The sequence below is a fragment of the Rana temporaria genome, chromosome 7 (genome assembly GCF_905171775.1).
Source record: "Rana temporaria chromosome 7, aRanTem1.1, whole genome shotgun sequence".
Lineage (NCBI taxonomy): Eukaryota > Metazoa > Chordata > Amphibia > Anura > Ranidae > Rana > Rana temporaria.
The window spans coordinates 53,001,858-53,027,743 of record NC_053495.1 but is presented as its reverse complement, the minus strand read 5'-3'; the positions used below and the strand labels follow the sequence as shown (position 1 = coordinate 53,027,743).

At 44.9% G+C, this 25,886-nt stretch overlaps 1 protein-coding gene across 1 annotated transcript in view; it reads left to right on the top strand.

Annotated features, from left to right (window-relative positions):
- Positions 1-25,886, top strand: part of NUP210 (nucleoporin 210) — a 193,128-nt gene that overhangs the window by 111,940 nt on the left and 55,302 nt on the right. Inside the window, exons 19-27 of the mRNA XM_040359371.1 lie at positions 359-463; positions 6,767-6,868; positions 8,637-8,765; positions 12,593-12,720; positions 12,824-12,959; positions 22,358-22,420; positions 23,773-23,952; positions 24,199-24,279; positions 25,669-25,800. Coding sequence (XP_040215305.1) covers positions 359-463; positions 6,767-6,868; positions 8,637-8,765; positions 12,593-12,720; positions 12,824-12,959; positions 22,358-22,420; positions 23,773-23,952; positions 24,199-24,279; positions 25,669-25,800 — 1,056 coding nt within the window. The remainder of the gene's footprint in view (positions 1-358; positions 464-6,766; positions 6,869-8,636; positions 8,766-12,592; positions 12,721-12,823; positions 12,960-22,357; positions 22,421-23,772; positions 23,953-24,198; positions 24,280-25,668; positions 25,801-25,886) is intronic.

The window sequence follows — 25,886 nt, the reverse complement described above, 5'->3', positions numbered from 1 at the left end:
ATATCTGAATTATGCCTCTAGCTGCAGGCATCATTCAGATAACCCCCCCCCCCCCCCACAAAGCCCAGGACGTCATATGACGTCCACTTTGAACGGTAGAGGTTCTTTGTGGACGTCATTTTACAATGGGCCGGTATTGAAGTGGTTAAAGGCTTTACTCCAAAATTAAAAAAATGCTTTTACTTCTACTTTCCTTGTCCTTCTGTATTGAGCTGTATTGTAATTGCACTGTCCACCTTTATATTAAAACTTTTGGCACTATATAAGTCTTGTATTGTAATGTTATAATGTGTAACACGGCATAAAATATTGTTACCACTTTCTGGTCTAATTCCATTTGGTATTTCCATTCTATCAGTACAGAACATTGACCCCTGTGTCTGCCAGTCTGGAGCTCCTGCTTGTGGAAGATGTTAAAGTGAACCCAGGATCTATTTCTATTTACAATCACCCTGAAGTCACGGTGAGCTTTGCTGTTTCAAGATCTGGTTCTTATAGTACTAAATGATTTATGCATTGGCTCTAATGTAAAAAAGGAAACATGATTATTGTAAATTGTCACTCAGTTGTAGAAGTTTATTACATGTATTGACAAATCGAAACATGTATACATTTTTATCCTGCTGCCATTTTGGTTTAGGTGGGTCAGCTGCCAGAACATATGTGTATGCGCTGATGCTACACACTTAGACTGCAGCCACACCCAAGCGTCATGTTTTTGAGTTTTTTTTCTAATCTATGTGCGTTTCTGAGCATTTGTGCACATCGTTTTTGGGGGGGGGTTCTTTTCTCTTATCGTCCATGGACGGACACAGCTCCTTAAATCTTGACAAGTGGGTTATGTTCCCTGTTTACAGGAGAGGACTAGGCAGAAACATGTTAAATAGTTAAATACATGTTACATTAACAGAGTTGAACAGCCCCGCCCAGGGGGCGGTCCCTCCAGACATAACCCTCCTCACTGCAGCTTGCAGCCTCAGTTTCGTTCTGCCTAGCAAAGGAGAAGGACGTATGGCTCCCTTTGGGCCCAGCGCCCTGAGGAGAAATTTTATTTTATTCTATCTTATTTTATTTTATTTTCACTTTTTCTTGAAGAATCTTCTTTCAACTGTTGGCTGAGAGACAGGCTGGATATTATAGATCCTTGTAGTCTACTCAGTCCGACCAGCAAGCGTGGGCACACCTATGCAAAGAGGCTTGGTCTGCCACGCCATACCCCATGACTCCTGGGGGGGCCAGTGAGCTTTGCTCCGAGGTCCACATATGACTGGGCTGTGGTGTTGTCTCACTCACAGTGGACCGGGCCGACGGCTACCTCCATTGCGGTTGTAGTTCTGTCAGGAATGCGTCAGCGAGTCCTCGCTTGGACGGGTAAGTACAGTACCTCCTGCTTCGGTGGGTTGGTACGGCTGGGCATTCCTGGGGTTCGGGGGTCCCTTCCCCTTACTTCCCTGCTCCTTTCCCTTGCTGCATTGCTAACATTGCCGCTGTCAGGGGGGAGGGGGCCTTCCTGAGGGGACTGTGTTATCTGGCCTGTGCTTTTTCTTTTTTGTATTGGGCTTTCCTGTGAGGTAAAAAGCCCTGTGATGAGCACAGATGTTTATGATTATACTTCAGCAGACGCTGACTGATTGGTGACACATGTAACGGTTTTGCTTTTTATGCTTTATCTGTGTCTTATGCTTAAATAAAACAGCCCCAGGAGGCTTTTCCTGTTTAAACACAGGTCCCTGCAGAGTTACCTCACGGTTCTTTTCCTCACAGGCAGCGCTGGGCAGTCTCCTCCTGAGGGAGTCCCCTGGTTACCCCTGGTCAGCGCAGCAAGTGGGTGAGAGGCCCTGAATAGGGCTCTAGGAGCTTTTGTCTATTTGTATGGACAGGTGTGCATATTATAATACACACTATGTAAATATTGGAGTCAGTATCTGGGTCCTTCCCCACATGCTGGTGGTGGCAGCAGGTGTTAGCTCCTGTGATTCCCACAGAGTTTTTATTGTTAGTCCTGGACACAGTTTGTGCAAGGGTGGGGGTGGACTGCGGGCGGGCGGTAAAAGAGTGCCCCCTTCCCCGTTATCCCCTGGGGAATGCTCTGTTATGGAGCCATGGACTAGGTACCTAGTTAAAAAAAAAAAAAAAAAAAAAGGCAGAATAAGGCATTTATGGGTGCGCTTTTTACTGCTGCAAGGGACTCTCCTAAGCTGCATAGTGCAGCTGGGTTTCCGCCGAGGGCTCGGTCTTTTTTGGATCACGCAAATCAGACCGCTGTGTAGGTTTTTTCCTTCTGTGCCCTTCTTTGATAATTTCTGAGATGCGGAGTGAGAAAAGCCACTGAGGGCTTTTGTAGTCCCTCACCGCCGGGCGGGAGCTCCTGCTTGTATGGATCTGACTGATAGAAGATCCGAAGTACTGACCCGTTCCATGTTTACCATGCTGGGGTCTGGCTTGCGGCCTATTGTGGCCACTACACTGGGATCTCAGTGGTCGCTGGCGCTATTTTTTGGGAGGTGTTTCAATTACATTGAAAACTCCCATTGGCGCCCATTTTATCGTAGCCACGCTATGGCGCAGCTTACATTGTGCTGGCCATTTTCCTGTGGCCGCGTTCTGAACGCTCGGCGGCCATCTTGGAGTAGTCCGGACCCCTAGTGCTGTATACAACTCACAGAGTGAGCATTTTGCACCAGACAGTGGAGGAGCACCGACTCTCTCCTGAGGTTATTAGCCTAGCGGACCAGCTGGTCCAGGGCCTCATATAGGTCTGTGATGCTTCATTGAATGCTGCGCCCTTGTTATCCAGGGCGTCTGTTTCAGAATGGTTTTATGCACACGGTGGTGTAGTGCTTAACTCCATTACTTGGCAGCAAAAGAGTCATTGGTTCGAATCTGCACACTGACGCCAATCTGCACACTGACGCCGATCTGCCTGGAGCTTGCATTGTCGCTCCCTGTGTCTGCGTGGGTTTCCTCCGGGTACTCCGGTTTCCTCCAAAGACATGTGTGCATACACCTACATAATATACATACACACTATGTGTGTGTATTATTTAGGGGCAACCCTCCCAGGCCGTCAAAGGCCCAGCTGGGGGACTAATCTGTCCCTGGGTGCATAAGCCGATCACGCCGGCACCCAAATCCTGACAATGTATGTAGCCTTCCCTCCCTGTCTCTAGGTGGGAGGGGCGGCTTGCAGGTTCACAATTCAGTGAAACCTCCCTGCTCTCCGACTAGTGGGTCTGCGAGGTGGTCTCTTCGGAGTACTAGATAGGGTTTCCTCCTATCCACAGAACAAAGTTCTGTCCTTGTGTCTTCCCCTCCCGGCCCGTCGGTCTGCCTTGGGCAGTGTGGGATTTGCTAAGCTGCAAGGTAATTTTACCTTTCCTGCAGGACGAGAGTTTTGGGGGTTTTCTATGGGCCTCAGGCCCTAAATACCTTTGTGAACGTCGGGTAGTTCCGCATGGAATCCATTTGTTCGGTGGTAGCTGCGCTTCATCCGGGGGATGTCATGACGTCCTCGGACATCAGGGACGCATACATGCATGTCCCGTTTTGCACATGTCACAGTGTTTTTTTCTGTGCTTCGTGATGAGAGAAGGGTCTCTGTCAGCCTGTGGCCCTCCCTTTTGATCTGGCGTCAGCACCATGGGTTTTCAGCTAGGAGCTCGCACTTATTTGAATTTTGTTGGGACAGCGAGGCTTTGCCTCATTGGCTACTTTGACGACTTTCTTCTGAGAGCAGCTTCTGTCTCCGACCTAGTGGATGGGTTATTCCCATTCAGACCCTCCGAAGATTCGGGTGGATGTTAAATGTTTAGGCCAGAAAGTGTAGCTCAGTGGCAGCAAGCCTGCCCTCCATGTGTGCGACCCAGGGTTCAAATTATGGGCATGCTAGGTTCCAACTCAGCGTTGGAGTATCTAGTGTTGATCCAGACTCCTCAGTGGCAAAGGTCCTTCTTCCCCTGGAGAAATTGCAGACTCTTCAGTCTGCAGAGAAGGTATTGGCATCACGCAATCGGTCTTCTCTCCGGGCGCCTGCTGGTTCGGGGTCTGTGGGTAGCCTCCTTCAAGGTGGTACTGTATGCCCAGTTCCACACCCTGGTTTTCCAGTGGAACTACTGTCCAGGTGGTAAAAATCTCTTGTCTCTGAAATCATTAGATTCCTGTGCGCCACCTAGTCAGAGTCTCTCTGAGTTGGTGACAGAGATTCCCGACTCTTCGGTCCGGGAAGTTGTTCCTTCCTTCCAGTGGTCGGTGTTTACGACGGATGCCAGCTCACGGGTTGTGAACCTGGAGGTTCACAAAACTGGGGGGTCCAGTCGGCCCTGAGTCGCTGGACTTGCGTGGACCTATGACCACACCTCCTTGAATGTGTCTGGTCTCGGTAGCTACCCAGGGTCGGGCCTGGCTAGTGCCTGGTGGGAGACCGCCTGGGAATACCAGGTGCTGTCTACTGTTCATTGTCCTACTATTTTAGGCGATCAGGCTATGCTTCTCCTTGTGGTCGACCGATCTGGTTTCAGCCGGACAACGCCACGGCCGTGGCTTCAGTCTACCATCAGGTATGCCGGCAGGCGGACTACTGGAGTCGCCAGATGCTGGACCAGGGCGACTGGTCTTTGTGCTTGGGGTGTTTCGGCTCCCTTACAGGAGGTGAGCCTCACATGGCATGGATCTCCTGGCAGCTTGTCTCCGCCGCAAGGGTGTCGGTTAGTGGCCAGGTCTAGTGATCTTGTACAGACGCGTCAGTCGCGCTGGTGGCCCTGTGTTGTCTGTATCGGTGATTTTTTGCCATTCCTCCATGGTAGTTGCTTCCTCGGCCGCTCCACAGAGTGGATGCTGAGGAGATCCCGATGATTCTAAAAGCTCCAGATTAATCTCGGCGTCCTTGGTACGCTGATATCGGGCGCCTGGTACAGGAGGTTCCTGTCTCAAGGTCCCATACTTCCTCCTGTTGTACAGTCACTGACTTGCTTAACATGGTTATTGGAAGCCAGACTTTAGGTGACCAGGGTCTGTCTGACTCGGTCATCTCAACAGGGCACCGTAGTCTTCTTCCGGAGGATCTACCGTCGCACCTCTCTTGGTGCGAAGGGCTGGAGTGACGTCCACGGGTGTACTCTCGGTGTCCAGGGTCCTGCTGTTTTTAAAGCTTGGATTGGATCTAAAAATTGCTTAAAGCACCGTTTGGGGGCAGATTTCAGCCTTGGCTGTGTTCTTTTAGTGGCCTTTTTGCGGCCCGTTCCCTGGTGGGTCCCCTTTTTTTGTGTGCAAGGGGTTTGTCATATACTTTCCCCTCTTGGCCCATCTCTTCCCCCATGCGTTTTGACTCTGGTGCTCTCGGTTCTTCAGGAACCTTCCTTTTGGAAACATCAGAGAGATTTTCTCTTGACACTATCTCAGAAGGTGGCCCCTTTAGTGGCCTTTACCTCTGTTAGAGGGGTTTCTGAGTTGGCGGTTTTCTCTTTAATTCGCCATGCTTGATCCCCCATAAGGATTAGGTGATGGTGCGCCCGCGACCTTCCCTTCTTCCGAAGGAGGTTTTGGCCTTTCATACTTTAGGCGTGGTACGTGCTTTGCGGGTATACCAGCCTACTACGGCTCCATTTCGGAGCTTCTGACTCTCTTTTGTGTCGGTGTCTGGTCCACAAAAGGGCCTGGCGGTCTCGTCGACCACCATTTCTCGGTGGATCGGGCAGGCCGTCATACAGGCCTATGCTCCTAAGGGCGGGCCCCCCTTTCCGGTCACGGCACTTTCGACCAGGGCAATTGGTGCTTCCTGGGTTTTTTTTTTTTTTTTCGACATCATGCGTCGGTCTCACAGGTGTGCGAGGCGGCGATTTGCTCGTCCGTTCACACTTTTTCCAGAATTTACATGGTTGCTGTGAGTGCATCTTATGATGTTTTTTTCAGCCGCTAGTTTTTGCCGGCGGCTGTTTAAAGTTGCACCTCCTCCGTTGAGGAGTTCTGCTTGTTTTGGGGTGAAGTTAAAATTGTTTTTGCTGATATATTTCCCACCCCTCGTTTTTTGACACTGCTTGGGGACGTCCCACTTGTCAAGATTTAAGGAGCTGTGTCCGTCCATGGACGATAAGAGAAAATAGGATTTTTTGTACTCACCGTAAAATCCTTTTCTATGAAGTCCATGGACGGACACAGCTCCCACCCCTCCTTTTTAGGTTTGTACTGCTTGTTACGAACTGAGGCTGCAAGCTGCAGTGAGGAGGGTTATGTCTGGAGGGACCGCCCCCTGGGCGGGGCTGTTCAACTCTGTTAATGTAACATGTATTTAACTATTTAACATGTTTCTGCCTAGTCCTCTCCTGTAAACAGGGAACATAACCCACTTGTCAAGATTTAAGGAGCTGTGTCCGTCCATGGACTTCAGAGAAAAGGATTTTACGGTGAGTACAAAAAATCCTATTTTTTCATCCATTTTATTTTTTTTATTTTTTACTAGGAGTTTATTTTATTTTGTTAGGTTAGGGGGTTAATATTGGGGTTAGGGTTTTTTATTTTTATTTATTGCATTTGAGCAGAAAAACGCTCAAAAATGCATGACAAAATGCTCCAAAAAATGCTTGAATCCACTTTTTCCATGCATTTCTATGGAAAGAAAATGCTTCAAAAATACCAGATTCGAGCTATAAGAAAAGCTATATAACTTTTTTGAGCAATTTAACAGGGGCCAGAAATGGTTTTATACCAACCAATGAATTGAAATTATGTATTTTTAGATATATATATTTAACAATATTAATTCATATTTCAGGCTGAGTTCACCATCTCTGAGGGATCAGGATATTTTTACATCAACAGCAGCATTTCCAATATTGTCAAAACAGTATTTCTAGAAACAAAAGGAATTTTGACAGTAAGTACATCACTTATATTTAATAATTTCAAGTGATTTATTTTTGCATATTTTATCTTCGGGTTCTATCTTCATATTCAGAAAAAGTGTACGTTGGCTGTAACTTTTTTTGGTCAAAAATCTTTTGAGGTGGGCACCCAGGCAGGGTATAATTGCACGTTTAAAAAAATGGTGAATGTATTTCTGTACTCTAGTGTAATGTTTTTTAAATGACTTCTAGAAATAAATGTAGAAAATACTGTTTTAATGACATATAGATTGTTGGAATCTACAATTAAAAGGTTTTAATGAACTAGTCCAGGGTTGTGGAACTGGTTACCAACAGACCAAAAATTATTAAAAGAGATGTATTTTATTTTTTTAAGATTCATACTCCCCTAGGTGGATGCAGCATTGTTCTGATGTTGCATCTGCCTCCCGCGCCTCTAACACTGAGAACCGAGTGATTAAACACCACCGATCGCTTGGTTCCCACAGCTCCCTGAGCAATATTTTTTACTTTTTGCTATAATAAATATCCATTAAAAAAAAACTTTAGGCCGATACGTATTCTTCTTCATATTTTTGGTAAAAAAAATTGCAATAAGCGTATATTGATTGGTTTGCGTAAAAGTTATAGGGTCTACAAAATAGGGGTGGATTTATAGCATTTTTTATATAAAAAAAACATTTTTCACTAGTAATGGCGGCGATCAGCGATTTTTATCGTGACTGCGATATTGCGGCGGACACATCGGACACTTTTGACATTTTTTTGGGACCATTCATATTTATACAGCGATCCCTGCTATAAAAATGCATGGATTACTGAATAAATGTGACTGTCAGGGAAGGGGTTAACACTAGGGGGCGATCAAGGGTTAATGTATTCCCTAGGGAGTGATTCTTACTGTGGGGGGAGGGGAGTGACTGGGGGAGGTGACCGATTGTTGTCCCTATGTACGAGGGACACACCATCGGTCCCCTCTCCCTGACAGGATGTGGATCTGTGTATTTACACACACAGATCCATTGTTCTGCTCAGTTACTGGGCAATCGTGGGTGCCTGACGGCCATCGTGGCCGCCGGACAAACGCAACGGGTCCCCAGTGACGCGGCGGCACGCGCGCGCACCCTAGTGGCTTTTGAAGGCGCAACGTCATATGACGTTCACCCAGAACAGGGTCTTCCTCCTGGCATCTTTTGACGGCAGGGCTTTTGTCAAGTGGTTAATTGGATAAATTTATGAAATGCATGCATACCTTTTTTATCAGCATTAAAGTGAGGCTATAATGTTTTTATGTATCCTCCTGACCGGCACCTGTGATAGATAGAACGCATCGCAGCAGTGAACCAGCGTTCTATCTATCGCAGGCGCAGGTCAGGAGGAGGCAGGGCTGTGTCGAGCAGAGCGGCGCGGAGACAATCATGTAAGCGCCTGTAACGGCGTGCTATCCCGCAGCCCTCCTCTTACCCCAGCTATGCATTCCATGGCCCAGGCGAGGCTGCAAGGGTGGACACTGATAAAGTTGTTAATATTTATTTTTGTAACTTATTTTTGCATAAAACATTTAAGTGTATTTCATGAGATAATTTATGAGGGCGTGTCTAGGGGCAGGGTAGGGGTTGGGTGGGGTAACTGGTGGCGAGTAACCCCTGAGGCCTGGCTAGTAGCTCAGGACTTTTTACCATTTAAAGGCCAGCCAATACTCCACAATATTTGCAAGGAGTACTTGCATCACAATGTCAAAATAAACCACTTTTCAATGTGACCTTTTTTCCATTCTAGGTGTATCCCTTGCGCCCAGGAACCTTATCTATCATGGTTTACGATCTTTGTCTGGCTTTCCCAGCACCAGCTGCAGTCCATGTTCATGTATCTGATATTCTGCAGGTGGAAGTTAGAGTGGTGGATAAGGTCAGTTGATTGAATTTGTAGTTCAGACCTGTTTACAGGTTGTGCTGAAATCTTGTGATGTAACTATTATACATTTTTAGACATTTCCAAAATCTATGTTCATATTTTTTTTCCTGATCTTTTTGCCCACATTGATGCAGACTACATAATGTACAGTGTCTGAATATTAACATTTATGTAATAAAAAAAAACAGCAATTCGTTATCTTTTCTTTGCAGATACCCTGAAGTCATAACATCTAAAATGTTTGCCACGGGTACCATTTATTTTAATCCTACAGGACACTGTAAATCTATCCTACTCTGTGGGTCCTGAGTTTTTTGCTAGTGCACTCTTCTACCCTGTGGAGAATTCACTCTTGGCTAACTATGTGCCCTCACCTCAGCCCTTTGTGCAATGCATGTAGTTAGCAGGGTGCTATACAGGTTCTACCTATAGAGGGACCAGTGATATGGACAAGGTCGCCCTGTTTACTGAACTGGTACCGTAGCCCCTAATCCTGAAAATTTTTAGTTTCCCAATAGCCATAAGGTATAAAACTAAGACTGTGTTTGAAATGTATTCATTTAACTGTGTAAACATTTCAAACTCGGTGTTAAAACTTCACCACTCAGAGCTTGGTCTCAGGTGGATGACCAGGCATTACATCGCACCACAGGTCGCACACTTTAAAGCTACTTCTAAAGCCCTTATAAGGTACTCGGGTGCTTCCTCCTATCCTTTGCCACAAGGATGGAATACAGACTGGTCTACACCTAGGTTGCTGTGCTCTCTTTTCAGGACATGCTTACCCTATTTTCGCACTCTACTCCCAGAGTACCCCACAGGAATACTCTAAACCAAGGGTCTCAAACTGGTGGCCCTCCAGCTGTTGTAAAACTACAAGTCCCATCATGCCTCTGCCTGTGGGAGTCATGCTGGTAACTGTCATTCTTGCAATGCCTCATTGGACTTGTAGTTTTGCAACAGCTTACCGTTTTCTTCTTTAACCAATCAAAAACCCCTTTCAAATTTGCAGAATGCCCTGAATCATATCTAATCCCAGGGATCAGTCGACCCAGTACCTCTAGAGGACCGGTTCAAAGGCTTCTCCTCAAACCTGTTCACACTACCAAAACCCAACAAGTGTATTTGTCCCATCCTGGATCTAAAACTGATGCCTTCAAATTCCAAAAATTTGCATGGAATCCGCTCTTGGACAAGGGGGAATACTTGGCATCCGTAGACAGCCAAGATGTCCAGCTTTATATTCCCATAAGGGTCTCTGATTCTGTCCTCCCTACTATTGCAACAAGCAAGAAAAGGCACATCCAGAAAGATCTACCTTCGTATCTAGCAATTGTGCCCTGTATGCTTGTCTTCCTACAATCAGAGCTTGGATCTAAGCACTCTGAAAGGTTTCTGCCATTCCATTTTTTTCCAAAAACATCCAGACTAACTCACCTTTGTCAAAATCTTAATGCAAGGTGTATCTTGCATCAGGCCCCCTTGCGGAACGCTTTACTTTCTTGGGACATTACGCTGATTCTTTGCCTCGCAGAAACCATCCTTTCAACCCATCAGGGTAATCACCTTAGATGATCTCTCCCACAAAGTAGCCGCCGTCATTGCTAATTAATTTGTCAGATATCTGTGTCTTTAAATTGGCAGCCCTCCCTTGTAGGGAGACATTTCTCATCCTTCACAAAGACAAAGTAGTCAGTCAGTTTTCCATCTGAATGAAGACATTGTACTTCCATTTTAATGCACCAACAAAAAAAAATGTGTTTTGCTCTTTACTGCTTGGACATAGTCAGAGCCATCAGAATCTACCTCAAAGCTACGGCTTCCTGTTTGCCATACACTGTCTGTTAGGTCCTGCTTCAAAAATCTGCGATCGCTCGATGGATATTACAACCCATCTCAATAGCTTTTGCTTTAGAAGGAAAAGCTCCTCTAGCACTGCTATGTGTTCACCCCACCATATCAGTAGAAATCTCCTGGGTATGTAGACCTCAAGTCTCTGTTACCCAGTTTGTATGGCCACCACCTGGTCTTCTGTTCATACCATAGAGCTGCACGATTCTGGCTAAAAAAAATTTTTTTTCTTAGAAGATAGATCACGATTCTCGCAGAGTAACATCATCTTTCACATTAAAGCAAAAAAAAATTGGGCTTACTTTAGTTTTCTTTTTTTTTTTTACTCATTGAAGTTTTCCCAAAAAATTGCATTTGAAAGACCGCTGGGCAAATACAGTGCAACATAAAATATTGCAGCAATTGCCTTTTTATTCCCTAGGGTCTCTGCTAATATATTTAGTTTGGGGGTTCCAAGTAATTTTATAGCAAAAAATATTTTTTGGACTTTAAGCAGACTTTTGCTCTAAGAAGGAAGTTTAGATGCAATGTTTCATGTTAAAAAAAACTTGGCAGGGGACTTTTTTTTACACACACAGAAGTGTATCCCTTTGATCTAAACTTGGAAGACTGCCCAGACTTTTTCTTTTGACAGCTGAGTGAGCAGATAAATTCTCTCCACTTGTTATATGAAAGAATCGGCAAACTCTGCATTGGAGATCGTCAGGGGGGTTAAATCGAGATCACGATATTTTTTAACGATTAATTGTGCAGCTCTGTCATACCTTTTTTTAAAGTTCTACCAGGTGGACATCCAGTTTTCTGCGGATGCAGCTTGTGGCCACAAGTTTCTTGCAGCGGCACTCTCAAGTTGGGTCTGTTGACCCCTGTTGTTTGTGCCTATTGGTGCAGTTCTGTTTGCCTAAATTGTTGCCCATGCTTCTCATTCATTGCTTGGAGACATCTCAGGGTCTATGAATATTCAGTCCGTGTCCTGCCCTATACCTTTAGGATAAAAGTAATTGGACTTGCCTGTAAATTGTAATCCTGGAATACAGTGCGGGCCCGGGCTATCCTCCCTTCTAATCCAATATTACTCTGCTTTACTTGCTACAAAACTTATCATTTGTATTAGAAGACGGTGAGGAATTTAGTTAAGGGTTGATTGAAGAGCCATTGTAAAATAGTTGGCCAAGAGTGAACTTTTCATGGGGGTGAAGAGGTCTGATACCCTAGGAGACTAGCAAAAAACAGAGATCTTGCTGGGTGGTGTAGAGTTCAAAAGCTCTGCCAGTGTCCAGTCACCTGAAAGGTATCAGTCTATGAATATTCAGCCTGTGTCCTTTTTTGTAATCCATGATATGGAATTTACAGATCAATTTTTTTTTTTTTTACATAGTTTATTTCGAAAGTGGTACATTTTAAAGAAACACTGTCCTTTTAGTAAAGTGACAGTGTCTGTGTAAACCCCCCACCACAATCTAATAATGCACACTTCTGCATTGGTTCTCTAGATGCTTCTTCCTGTTTGCACGAAATACCTGGTAGTTCCAGGTATGTGGGGGAGCATGGGACCTCCTTCTGTGTCTTCATCGTGCAGCTATTGAGCCTAGCAGCCAGTCACTAGGCCTCAGCTTTGTCACATGACTGAGGGGCTGACGTCACCACCCCCTCTAAGCTAAAACATTTGTATAGATAATCCAGGTATTTAGTGGCAGCTGCAATGGGGAAAGTGGCAGTGGGGGGGGGGGGATGCTAAATAGATCAGTATCGGGGTGATTGGTCTTTCAAAATGATAGGTTTTTGTGATGAAATGTTTGTCAAATTGGACATTTTATTTTAGTGATAGTGATTGTTTTTGGACAACCTTTCTCCATATTGATTGGCAGTGCTGCCTTTTCCTTTCTTTTTACATTGGCAACTTTTGATGTTATGCTTAGACTAATATATGTTAACATGGTGCAATTAAACAGCTGTCTTTTGCTGTACAGGTTGAAATTGGAAAGTCTATAAAAGCCTATGTGAGGGTCTTGGATTCTTCTCAAATGCCATTCCTTGCTAAATATTTTGCCTACATGGATTTGGATCTTGGATCTTCATCACACATTGTATCTATTAAGTGAGTTAATGCAACTTTTAAAAAGGTTTTAACACTTGTTTCATTATTTGGGACAACACATTGTAGCTGTACTCTTTTTGTATTACTTTTGCTTCTTTTACAGAGCCCTCAGTGAGAAGGTTGATGAGTTTACTGCAGTCTTTGAAGTCCATGGTCTTGCTTTAGGACAGACAAGTCTTGTTGCATCTGTCGCAGATAAAACCGGTAACAGAATTGATTCTTCAGCAAGATCGCTTGAGGTAAGCTGAGGTTTTACCAGCAGTGGAACACAAGGGAGTAGAGTTCAACCATTTACTGTGGTCTTTCCCAGTCATAGCTTGTTATTGGAAACAGGTTGTGGGCCTGCTTTTTACCCTCCTTTCTACTCGCTCCTGAAGTACCTCTACTTGGACTCCTCGATGAGGAGTTTTGTATGTTTTTTTTTTTTTTTTTGTGCACAAGCAGATCACACTTAAATGTGTCTCAATGGATTAATGCTGTCAACCAAAACATAACTTATGAAAGTTATATACGAACATAGAGGGTGTTCTTGTAAATATTATAAGATCCTGGGACATTTGACGCATGCTATAACTGTCAATGGATGAGGAACACATTTCCTTTTTAAGATCTGTCTGCAGGATAAACCTGGGCAACTTTACTGACTTTAATTGGCTTCCAGGTTTTATTGTCAAAGTTTAATTACTACGCAACAGCTACACCAGTTTTAGTAAATCCTCCCTATTGTGTGATCATAGTAAGAAGTGTTCTCTGCGCCTCAGTTCAAGTATGCTGTGCTTGAAATGCAGCGAATCCTGTGCGTTTCCTGCACCGCATTGAAATCTCATCAGGTTCATGTTATCTGCTGCGGGTGTCTATGCGCTCTGATTTTGGTACCTTTTTTTCGCGCAATGCGATTTGAGACCATACAAAATGAATGGTCTCAAATCGTTTTACAATTTAAAAAGGAATGTGGTGTGATTCTTGTCCGACTCGCTTGCAGTCTCCCGCACTGCTCCTCTGTGAACCCAGGCTGAGACTAGGTTCACACTGCCACGATGCAGCGCATTACATGTGATTTTACACAGGGATCGCACCACATTTCTGTGCCAATCACATGCAATAAAAGTATATAAAAGTGATCTTGCGCGGTAATATATAGTCACTGAAACAAAATCCCAGAGGGATTAATAAAGTGCAAACTATATAAAGAATAAAGTTAAAAATATGTAAATATCCCTAAAGGGATGCATATCTTGAATATAATAAAAAGGAGACCAAAAAAAATAAAAGTTCATAATATGGCAAGAATATCGCGTTTGTAAGTCCACAAAAACTCCACAGAGCGCCTACGATAAAGGTTCCTTACTATCCAATAGGGGTAGTCTCACAGAACTCTCACCTCATAAAAATGAAGAAATTCACATCAATGAGTAAAGTTGTCTTTCCACAGCATCCTGTTGGGACTTTTCCTGCTCAAACACGGTTATTCTGGTGTCTTGGGCTAATCCTCAAACAGTATAGATCCTCCACAGAGCCGCCAAAGCATGTAAAGGTCTGTAATTTTTATCATAGGTACTTCTTCAACTGTGAGAGGCGGAATCAGCTAGAGGCGAACATAGAGGGGCTGCTGGTCACTTTTTATATGAACTGATTTGCTGCTACAACCACAAATAGCTGCATGGAGAAGTCTCATCTCTGTAGAGAGTGAAGTCCTCTCAATGATTCTGGAAAGATCCTGCGCTGTGCTTTCCTGTGATTGGTAGTTGTTGAGATAATACCTATAAGAAAACAAAATACATGCAACGTCTGTGCCGTCTGATTTGAACCATTCATTTTGTATGGCTCAAATTGCACCACATCTGCACCAAAATGTTGCAGGACACCATTTTTTGGGGGGTTATACCGATTCAGGCAATTGCACTGCATTTTTTTAGCTGTTTTGGAGTGTCATTAGTTTAACATTGACACCTTCAACAGATCGCATGAAGGCCGTGCGATTTCAATGCGGTGTGGGAAACGCACAGGCTTCACTCCGTTTCCCGCATTGCAAGTATGTGAACGGAGGCTAAATGGCAAAGAGAGCAGGGGGGGAGGGGGATAACTCAACTTACAGCTTCTGTTAACCCTCACAGTGGCAGAAGACAGCCACTTAGGTCAGTATCTGTGGCTGTGAAGGAGCAAATACAGAAAGATTATATTATTTTTTTCAGAAACAAACACCTGCAAGTAATATGATACACATAACATAACAAGTGTGTGTATTCTACAAAACCCCATAAAAGTCGGTTTTAATGCATGTTAAGAAATACAGTGGGGATCAAAGGTTTGGGCACCCCAGGTAAAAATTTGTATTAATGTGCATAACGAAGCCAAGGAAAGATGGGAAAATCTCCAAAATGCATCAAATTACAGATTAGACATTCTTATAATATGTCAAAAAAAGTTCGATTTTATTTCCATCATTTACACTTTCAAAATTACAGAAAACAAAAAAATTGTGTCTGCAAAAGTTTAGGCACCCTGCAGAGTTGATATCTTGTACTGCCCCCTTTGGCAAGTATCACAGCTTGTAAACGCTTTTTGTAGCCAGCCAAGAGTCTTTCAATTCTTGTTTGTGGTATCTTTGCCCATTCTTCCTGACAAAAGTCTTCCAGTTCTTTGAGACTTCTGGGCTGTCTGTCACACACTGCTCTTTTAAGGTCTATCCATAGTTTTTCAATTATGTTGAGGTCAGGAGATTGTGAAGGCCATGGCAAAACCTTCAGTTTATGCCTCTTGATGTAATCCCCCGTGGATTTTGAGGTGTGTTTAGGATCATTATCCATTTGTAGAAGCCATCCTCTCTTTAACTTCAGCTTTTTCACAGATGGCATCAAGTTACCATCCAAAATTTGCTGAAATTTTATTGAATCCATTTTTCCTTCTACTCGTAAAATGTTCCCTGTGCCACTGGCTGCAATACAACCCCAAAGCAAGATTGATCCACCCCCATGCTTAACAGTTGGACAGAGGTTCTTTTCATTAAATTCTGTGCCCTTTCTTCTCCAAACGTACCTTTGCTCATTCCGGCCAAAAAGTTCTATTTTAACCTCATTGGTCCACAGAAGTTGTTTCCAAAATGCATCACGCTTGTCTATATGTTTATTTGCAAAGTTCAAACGCTGATTTTTGTGGTGAGGACGTAGAAGAGGTTTTCTTCTGATGACTCTTCCATGAAGACTATATTTGTACAAGTATCTCTTTATAGTGGAATAGTGTACCACAACCCCAGTGTCTGCCAGATCTTTCTGGAGGGATCGTGCAGTCAAACGTGGGTTTTGAATTGCTTTTCTCACAATCCTGCGAGCTGTTCTGTCTGATATTTTTCTTGATCTTGCTTTAACTTCCACTGTTCCTGATGACTGCAATTTCTTAAAGAGGAGTTCCACCTAAAAATGGAACTTCCTCTTAACCCACTCCTCGCCCCCTTACATGCCACATTTGGCATGTAATTTTTTTGGGGGGGGAGTGGGGGCTTCAGGAGAAGGGCACTTCCTGTCCCACTTCCTCCTTCCGCCGAGGGGCTGGAAAGGCGATTAGCTTAATCGCCTTTTCACAGCCCCTCCCTGTAGGCGAGCGCCTGTCTAATCGGACGGCGCCGCTCGCGCATGCGCAGTGTGTGCCCGGCCGTGAAGCCGAAAGCTGTCACTGCCGGGTGCCCACACTAGAAATGAAGACGCCGGCCGGCGAGGGGGGGCGAGGAGCGGAGCCCCGGCCGGTGAGGAGCTGGAGCCGTGGAGCAGGTAAGTGTCTGTTTATTAAAAGCCAGCAGCTACACTTTTTGTAGCTGCTGACTTTTAATAAACTTAAAAAATGGGTGGAAAAGCCCTTTAATTACATTCCGAAACAGAGGATATTGACATCTGAAAACGCTTTGCTATCTTGTTATAGCCTTCTCCAGCTTTGTGAGCGTCAACTATTTTCAGTTTCAGTTTTCTAGACAACTGCTTAGAAGAACCCATGGTGCTGATTGTTGGGGCAAGGTCAGATGAGTCTGGGCATTTAAAACCTTTGAGATTGACATCACCTGGTCTTCCCAAACGATGATTGAGAACAATCCATGACACTGGCAGGTCTCAGCTTTGCAAAGGGGGCAGTGCATGCTATAAATTCTGCAGGGTGCCCAAACTTTTGCAGATGCCATTTTTTTGTTTTCTGTAATTTTGAAAGTGTAAATGATGGAAATAAAATCTAACATTTTTTGACATATTATAAGAATGTCTAATCTGTAATTAGATGCCTTTTGGAGATTTTACCATCTTTCCTTGGCTTCGTTATGCACATTAATACAAATTTTTACCTGGGGTGCCCAAACTTTCGATCCCCACTGTATACTTGGGTAGGAAAGCCTCCAATATTGGATTAGGATTTCAAAATATGGAAGGTATCTTGATTTTCCACTTGTGGTTTTACTTTACAGTGTATTCTGAAGTTATTCACAAGTCGCAAGTACAAACTGCCTAACTGCAAGAGTTTGTCTATGTTTTAGATTTTGTGCCTGAGGAAATGACTAGATTACATATTTTATTTTTTAAAAGGAAATCTAATTTCTGACAGGTTTGTGTGCTATGGTTAATTTCTCTGCTAACTTTAGTCATTTGGGGACCACATTTTGAATAATGGAGTGTCACTGCCTTTTCCCCCACACTGTCTACTATTACCTTTTCTCTTTCGTTCATGGGTGGATACATCAGCATTGACCTTAGGGTTATGTACCTTTTCTCTAGGAGAGACTAGGCAAAAAAAAACAGCACCTTTAGTGTTAAAAACACTTTTCAGTACAGCACCTCCCCTGGGGGCAGTCCCCTGGGTATAACCCACTCTCTGGAAGCATCCAGCCTCAGTTTTCATCTGCCTAGCGTCAGGAGAGCTTGGCCTTTTCTGGAGTCCATGTGCTCTGGAGATTTTTTGCAATTTTTTTTTTTCGCCTTGATTTATTTTTTGTTCCTGCTATTTGGATCCTGGGATCACTATCAACTGCCGACTGGGTGACAGGCTGGATTTTCAATCCTTGTAGTCGTCCCATGTTCAGCCATCGAGCGTGTGCCGGTCTTTCACTAGGCCATCCACGACATGCCCCGTAGCTCCAGGGGCAGCCGGTGAACTACATGTTCCAGGGCGCACATATGACCTGTGTCTATGGCTGTGTCACAGTGTGTCGGGCCGACAGCCATGCCGCAAGCGGACATTGGTTCTGTCTGGAATGCCTCCAGCCGGTGGTCGCAGGACGGGTAAGTAGTGTCCCCTTGCTTCGGCGGGGTGATTTTGGCTGGTGCATTCCTGGGAGGTCGACTGGGGGTCTGCCCTGCCTTCCTCTCTCCCTTTTCTCTCTCTCCTTCCCCGTTTCTGGGAGGCGGCTGTGAGGTGGGGGTCCACCTGGGGGGCTCTGTGACTACTGGGGGGGCTGTCCTGCTGGGGGGTACTCTGTATTTACTATACTGGGCTGCTATTTAAAACTTGAGGATTTGGCAGAGGCATCAGACATGCCGGTCCCTTTTGGGTTCCGCAAGCCACCCCGCACCGCGAAAGTGTTTCCTTGTGTTCCGTATCTGGACGATTTGTTATACAGGGAATGGGATCGGCCGCAGAAAGCTTTTACTGTACCAAAGTACTTTGCGGTCCGTTACCCACTTTTTTTTTTAAATCCTCCCCAAAAGGGTATCTCCTCCGTCAGTGGACCCCCTTGTGTCCAGGCTGAACAAAGCTACCACATTGCCTGTGGAAGGGGCTCCCGCCTTTAAGGACCCTGCAGACAGGAGAGCTGAGGCTGTGGCCCGCTCGTTATTCACAGTGGTGGGGTTGGCAGTGAGACCGGTTTTGGCTGGGGCTCTGGTGTCAGACTCTTACTGAACGGGCTAAGTCCCTGGTGCAGGAGCTGGAGGCGCAGAATGCTTCGGAGACCTGCGTTGACCTGGCCGACCAGTTGGTCCAAGGTCTAAAATTTGTCCGAGTCAGCCCTGGATACGCTTCCCTTGCTTTCCAGGGCCTCCGCGGTGGTACTACGCCGCCTTGTGTGGCTGAAGTGTTGGTCTGCGGACCAGTCCTCTAAGAAGTCCCTGGTGGACTTACCCTTTATGGTTGAATGGCTTTATGGGGCTTCCCTGGATGACATCATAAAGGATGCCACAGGTGGTAAGAGCACTCTGCTCCCGCAGTCTGGGAAGGGAAAGGAGCCTCGCTGTAGGCAAGGGCCCTCATTTACTACCCCCAAGCGGTCTTTTCGCTCGCCAAGTGCGACAGGAAAACGTTTTCAGGGTGCTAAGACGTCCACTGAAGGACAAAAGCGCACCTGGTATCGCAAGCCCAACAAGCCTGCCCCCGCCTGAAGGTTTGCCCCCGCCCACAACGCGGGTGGGGGGGCGGCTTCGTTAATTTGCGGCTCGGTGGAGGTCTCTTCTTTCCGACCGTTGGGTTTGCGAAGTAGTTTCCTCGGGGTACAAGATAGAATTTCTCTCTTGTCCGCCAAACAGTTTTTTTCCCTCCAATCTCCGGCTTCCTCCGGGTCACCTGAAGGATCTGTCAGGGGCTGTCCAGGATCTGCTGGTCAGAGGAGTGATTGTGCCGGTTCCCTCACAGGAACGCTTTCAGGGGTTTTACTTTAATCTGTTTAATCCCCAAGAAGGACGGGGTCCGTCCAGTCCTGGACCTCAAGGCCCTCAATTGCAAAAAGTACAAAAGTTCAGGATAGAGTCGATACGCTTAGTAATAGCAGCGCTCCATCAGGGGGATTTCCTAGCGTCCTTGGACATCAAGGACGTGTACCTGCATATCCCCATATGTGCAAAACACCAGAGATTTCTGCGTTTTTCAATTAGTGGCCCTCCCGTTCGGCCTGGCCTCGGCACCTCGGGTCTTTACCAAGGTCCTCCCCCCGATTCTGGCCCTGCTGCAGCAGCGCGGGATCGCTATCGTGGGATGACCCATCGTGGGATGACCCAGAAATTGGTGACCCAGAAATGGGTGTCGCTTCGCTTTTGCATGAGAGTACTGGATTTGATGGTGGCCTCTTTCGAGGCAGTCCCGTATGCCCAATTCCACACAAGTGTTACAGAGGGAGATTCTGTCACGATGGAACAAGCTTCCTTCGTCTCTGGATTACCAGATTCGGGTGAGTCGACTGACTAAGTCCTCCCTAGTGTGGTGGCTGACATCTCCGGTACTCAGGAACGGAAAGTCAATTCTGCCGTGTCACTGGACAGTGATCACAACGGATGCCAGCCTCTCCGGCTGGGGGGGTGTCTGGGGTGTCCAGTCAGCCCAGGGGTGTTGGACTCAGGAGCCCCGTCTTCCGATCAATGTACTGGAGCTCCGAGCGATCAAGTTGTGTCTCTCCAAGTGGTCTCTGGGCCTACAAGGCCGACCGGTCAGAATCCAGTCCGACAACGCCACGGCCATGGCATACGTCCATCAGGGGGGCACACGAAGCTTGACGACGGAAGTTGCGCACATCCTCCGGTGGGCCGAAAGCTACGTTCCAGCTCTGTCGGCGGTGTACATTCCGGGGGTGCTGAATTGGCAAGCCGACTATCTAAGTCGCCAAAAGCTGAACCAAGGAGAATGGTCGCTACACCTGGAAGGTGTTTCAGACTCTGTGCCAGAAATGGGGCACTCCAGACGTGGACCTTCTAGCGCCCCGTCTCAATCGGAAGGTGTCACGATTTGTGACCAGATCGAGGGACCCGTAGGCGGATGCTTCAGACGCGCTGGTAGCGCCTTGGGGTCACTACCGCCTAATATACGCCTTCCCTCCCCTGCAGCTTCTTTCTCGCCTGCTACGCAGGGTGGAAGCCGAGGGGATACCAACAATCCTGATCGTCCCGGATTGGCCGCGCCGTCCCTGGTACGCGGACCTGGTGTGGCTGGTGGCAGACGTTCCTTGGCGTCTACCCCTGAGAGAAGACCTGCTGTCACAAGGTCCTATCTTTCACCCTGCTTTACAGTTGCTGGCTTTGACGGCGTGGCTGTTGAGAGCCAGGTGTTGAAGGACCGAGGCCTGTCGGGCCCGGTGATTTCTACCATGCTACGGGCACAGAAGTCCACTTCACGAAAGATTTATCATCGTACATGGAGGGCCTACATCTCTGTGTGAAGAGATGAAGTGGCACCCTCGTACATACGTGGTGTCCCGAATTTTGCTGTTTTTACAGCGTGGAGTGGATCAGGCTCTAGCCTTGAGTACGGTGAAGAGTCCGATCTCTGCTCTAGCTAATTTCAGCGACCCTTGGCGTCGCACTCCCTGGTGCGTATGTTTGTTCAGGGGGCCTGGCATGTGGCCCCTCCTGTGCGTCCTCCGCTACCTCCATAGGACTTGAATTCAGAACTTTCGGCGCTTCAAGAAGCTCCGTTTGAGGACATTCGGAAGATCCCCTTGTTGACTCTGTCTCAGAAGGTGGTTTTTCTGGTGGCAATTACTTCAGTCAGACGAGTATCTGAACTGGCGGCCTTGTCTTGCAAGACTCCCTACTTAGTCATCCAGAAGGATAAGGTGGTGCTGCGACCGCAGCCATCATTCCTTCCAACGGTTGTTTCGGCCTTTCACATTAATGAGGACATTGTTCTTCCATCCTTATGCCCTCAGCCGAAAAACCCGAAGGAGACCACTTTACATTCCTTGGACGTGGTTCGAGCCCTACGGGTGTACTTGTCTGCTACGGCTCCATTTCGGAGGTCGGACTCACTGTTCGTGTCGGTGACTGGTCCTAAGAAAGGTCTGGTGGTCTCGTCGGCCACCATTTCTAGGTGGATCAGACAAGTCGTGCTCCAGTCCTATGCCCTAAAGGGGCGGGCGCCTCCCTTTTCAGGTCATGGCGCATTCGACCAGGGCGATTGGTGCCTCTTGGGCTTTCCGTCATCAAGCGTCTGTCTTACAGATTTGTAAGGCGGCGACCTGGTCGTCAATCCACACCTTCTCAAAATTTTATAAGGTGGATGTGAGTGCATCTTCGGATGCCTCCTTTGGCCGCAAGGTTTTACAGGCGGCAGTTTAAGGTTGAGGTTCCTCCGTTGAGTAACTCTGGTTTGTTTGGGGTGAAGCCTGGTTTGCTGTGTTTTTTCCCACCCCTCAAAATTTTTGACACTGCTTGGGGACGTCCCTAAGGTCAATGCTGCTGTGTCCGTCCATGAACAAAAGAGAAAATAGGATTTTTGTACTCACCGTAAATATCCATTTCTCTGAGTTCATGGACGGACACAGCACCCACCCATCCTTTGTTTGTACTGCTTGTCTACGAACTGAGGCTGGATGCTTCCAGAGAGTGGGTTATACCCGGGGGACACGCCCCCAGAGGAGGTGCTGTACTGAAAAGTGTTTTTTACACCAAAAGTGCTGTTTTTTTCTGCCTAGTCTCTCCTAGAGAAAAGCTACATAACCCCTAAGGTCAATGCTGCTTTGTCCGTCCATGAACTCAGAGAAATGGATTTTACGGTGAGTACAAAAATCCTATTTTTTTTTTCCCAGTTCTTTCCAGGTTTCTGGTGTAAATTTGTATAAGCTAGAAAAACAATGCTGTTATGAGATGACGTGCAGAAACAGCCAGTTTTGCCAGGCTTTATAATTAATTATGGGTTTGGGAGACATATTTGTTTATACCTCTTACTATTTGTTAATGTCTGACAGGTATTCCCTCCATTCCGACTCCTGCCTCGGAGGATTACACTCCTTATCGGTGCTACAATGCAGGTGAACATTCTTTTCTGTTTAAGACTGGATACTGTATACATTTCAGCTAAATTTATATAGTGCAAGAAGCAACTTGCAGGGTGTGGTAACCCTGAGCAACCAATAACATTGATCTCTGTTGGTAGTGCACATTGTGCTTTGCTCCTTGTACAGTTTGATTTATTAAGCAGATGTGGCTGACTTACAAAAATGGAGCCATTGCAAGTTGAACAGCATTGCCGCTATGGCTCAGTTCTGCTCTTTTTCTCTGGAAAAGCAAAAAATTTTTATTTTTTAAAATAAAATAAAAAATTATTCAATTTTTGCTCCAGTTTTTGTAGATTGTGTGAATTTATAGAGGATATGAATGGTTGATTGTTTCTTTGTTTTGTTTTTTAATGAATACCGCACTGACAAATTTAGCAGTGCTTTACACATTTACAAAGTAAATGTTCACATTGCAGGTATATGCACACACTAACCCAACAGCCTTTAGAGAAAGTTAATAGTAATCGGATTTGGGACTGCATCACTTTAACTGACATTTGCATGGTCGTGAGACGCTGTACCCAAACAAAATTGACATCCATTTTTCCCACAAATAGAGCTTTCTTTTGGTGGTATTTGATGACCTCTGCGGGTTTTCTGCGCTAGAAACAAAAAGAGCGTAAATTTTGAGCAAAAAATATATTTTTTTACTTTTTGTTATAACAAATATGCCCAAAAAATGTCTTCCGTTTAGGCCAATATGTATTCTTTTACATATTTTTGTTGAATCGCAATAAGCATATATTTGGTTTGCGCAAAATTTATAGCGTCTACAAAATAGGGGATAGATTTATGGCAATTTTTCTATTTTTTAATTAGTAATTGCGGCGATCTGCCATTATTATCGTGACTGCGACATTGCGGCAGACAGATCGCACACTTTTTGACAAATTTTTTTGGGACCATTGACATTTATAGAGCGGATCAGTGCTATAAAAATGCACCGATTACCGTATAAATGTCACTGGCAGGGAATGGGTTAACACTAGGGGGCGATCAAGGGGTTACATGTTCCTTCACTGTGTTCTAACTGTGTGGGGATGGGACTAACTAGGAGAGATGACAGATTGCGGTTTCTACTTTGTAGAAACACACTATCTGTCTCCTCTCCTCTGACAGTGCAGGGATTTGTGTGTCTCCACACACACATCCCTGTGCTGGCTCTCGAGCACGCAATCGTGTCCTCTGGTGGCTCTTAAAGGGCCGACGTACGGGTACGTGATTTTTGATATGTGCCACTTTGTCAACGTCGGGAAGTGGTTAAAGATATGATGGCCTTGTATATAATATAATTGTATTCTTTGTTCTTATCCTTTTATTTTTAGATCACATCAGAAGGTGGCCCTCACCCACAATCTAACATCATATTTTCTATCGCAAATGAAAAAGTTGCTTCTGTGAGCACCAATGGTCTGGTGAGGGGTGAAACAATCGGCAATATATCTGTGACTGGGGCCATACAGGCTGTTGATACAGAATCTGGAAAAGTGGCTATTGTGTCTGAGGTAATGGTGTGCAATTAATCATTCTCTTGTTTCTATACTGTACTTTTTATATCTAAAAAAAAAAAAAATAGCATGAGGCATATTGTATAAAAATTTGGAGAGATTTGTATGACTGGACAAATACCATGGATGTGTCAAGGCATTAATGTCCGGCAGCAGTGTAATATGGGATCAGTTTAAGTGTTATAGGAAGCTGAGCGTTTTATTAGGCAGTCTCCTATATTTAACCAATTTTCTGTATTTCAGGATAAAGTAGAGGTTGAAGTAATCCAACTGAAAGCTGTTCGTATTCACGCACCCATCACCAGAATGAAAGGTGGCACACAGGCGAGTCATTGGGGGCAGAGCATACTTTCTAAAATTCTCAAATCAGACAGAAGTACCAATGTGCTAATGTAATGTGTAATCTTGTGTTACAAGATGGCCTTGTATTGTTTTGTGCAACTTGAAACTTTTGTTCCCCCCCCCCCCCCCCCAGCTCTAATAGTTACCATGTGACATTCTGAAATGCTTGCAAGTCCTTTTGTATTTTTAAAGCAGACCTTGAATCATTTTTTCATCTATTAAATCTTCTGCTCTTGTTTTAACTTTGGATAGTAAAAAAAAAATTCTGCCTGTAAATACCTTATACTTCCCACTTTCTCTCCCTCTCCCCTGAGTTTGCCAGGAAGGGAGGTGTGGTGAGTCATAAGAGGGCCAATGAAAGCTGTAGGGCAGCCAAGCTGGAGGTGTGTCTATGAAAAACTTGGGAAGTGAACAGGCAGCAGCTTCAGCTGCCCGCAGTTAAAATGGATGCATCCAGACTTGGTGGAGGGAGATTTGTGCAGCATATTTGGCAAGTACAGAATCGCAGAATATATAAAATATGCAAAGTAGTTGGAGGGAAGCTTTAGAATGGCAAAGATTGTTTTAATTACAAATTATGTGAGCAAACCGCAGTTCCTCTTTAACATAATTGTATTTTTGCTAGTATGTAATGATGAAGAAACCGTAATGAACGCCTTAGCAAAGACTAAATCTATATTTTGTAAACTTTATTGAACTGCATTTTAATCTTTGACAAGTAGAAGTCCTGCATAAGTCTAACACCACAGGATGCCTGCATTTACATTATATGACTTCAGGATATCAGGAAAGATCCCCTGCAACAAAGTGAAACGGAGGGGAACACGGGAGAGGAAGATAACACTTAGCTTTTGGTATTCTTAGGCAGGAATTTTACTTTAACATTTTTAAAAAAATGGAACAAGTTGACTTTACATGTATAAAATAATAAATACTTCAGTACTAATTTAGGGCTTTGCCGAGTCACTATTAGGAATGTGTTAAAAGACCATTTAAAAAATTACATTAATGACCATTTAAAAAAAAAAAAAAAAACATCTTTCACTTTGCATGGTAGAATTTATTTTGCTTGTTCACTGTATTAAATTAATATGAAAGTAGCATGCAACATTTTTGGATAAAACTCTGAAACTGTCATGGAATTGCTATTTTTTTTTGCCTCTCTAATATTTTCAAATATTTTGTGCTGTTACGATCTAGTACATATTTCACAGGTTTCTGCTACCTGATTTAAAAGGCTGGTTTTTAGTTCTAATATCTTATGTATTTTTAATGTACAAATATTGTGTGCTTGTGCACATTAAAATGTTTATAACATTTATGCATCCATAACTAGCTTTCATAATGCAATAATGTTTTCATTCACAACAGATGCCTGTTTATGTAATGGGAATATCTAGCAACCAGACACCTTTTTCATTTGGTAATGCTGTACCTGGGCTTGTTTTCTACTGGTCTGTAGTAAAGCGGGATATTATAGAGGTGAAGAGCCGACATGATGAGGTGAGGTTCTTTTTATCTTCTTGCTAAATAACTGCAATAAACATGTTTGTATGATGTAGGAACACCTTTTACCTCCTGTCTCAGAA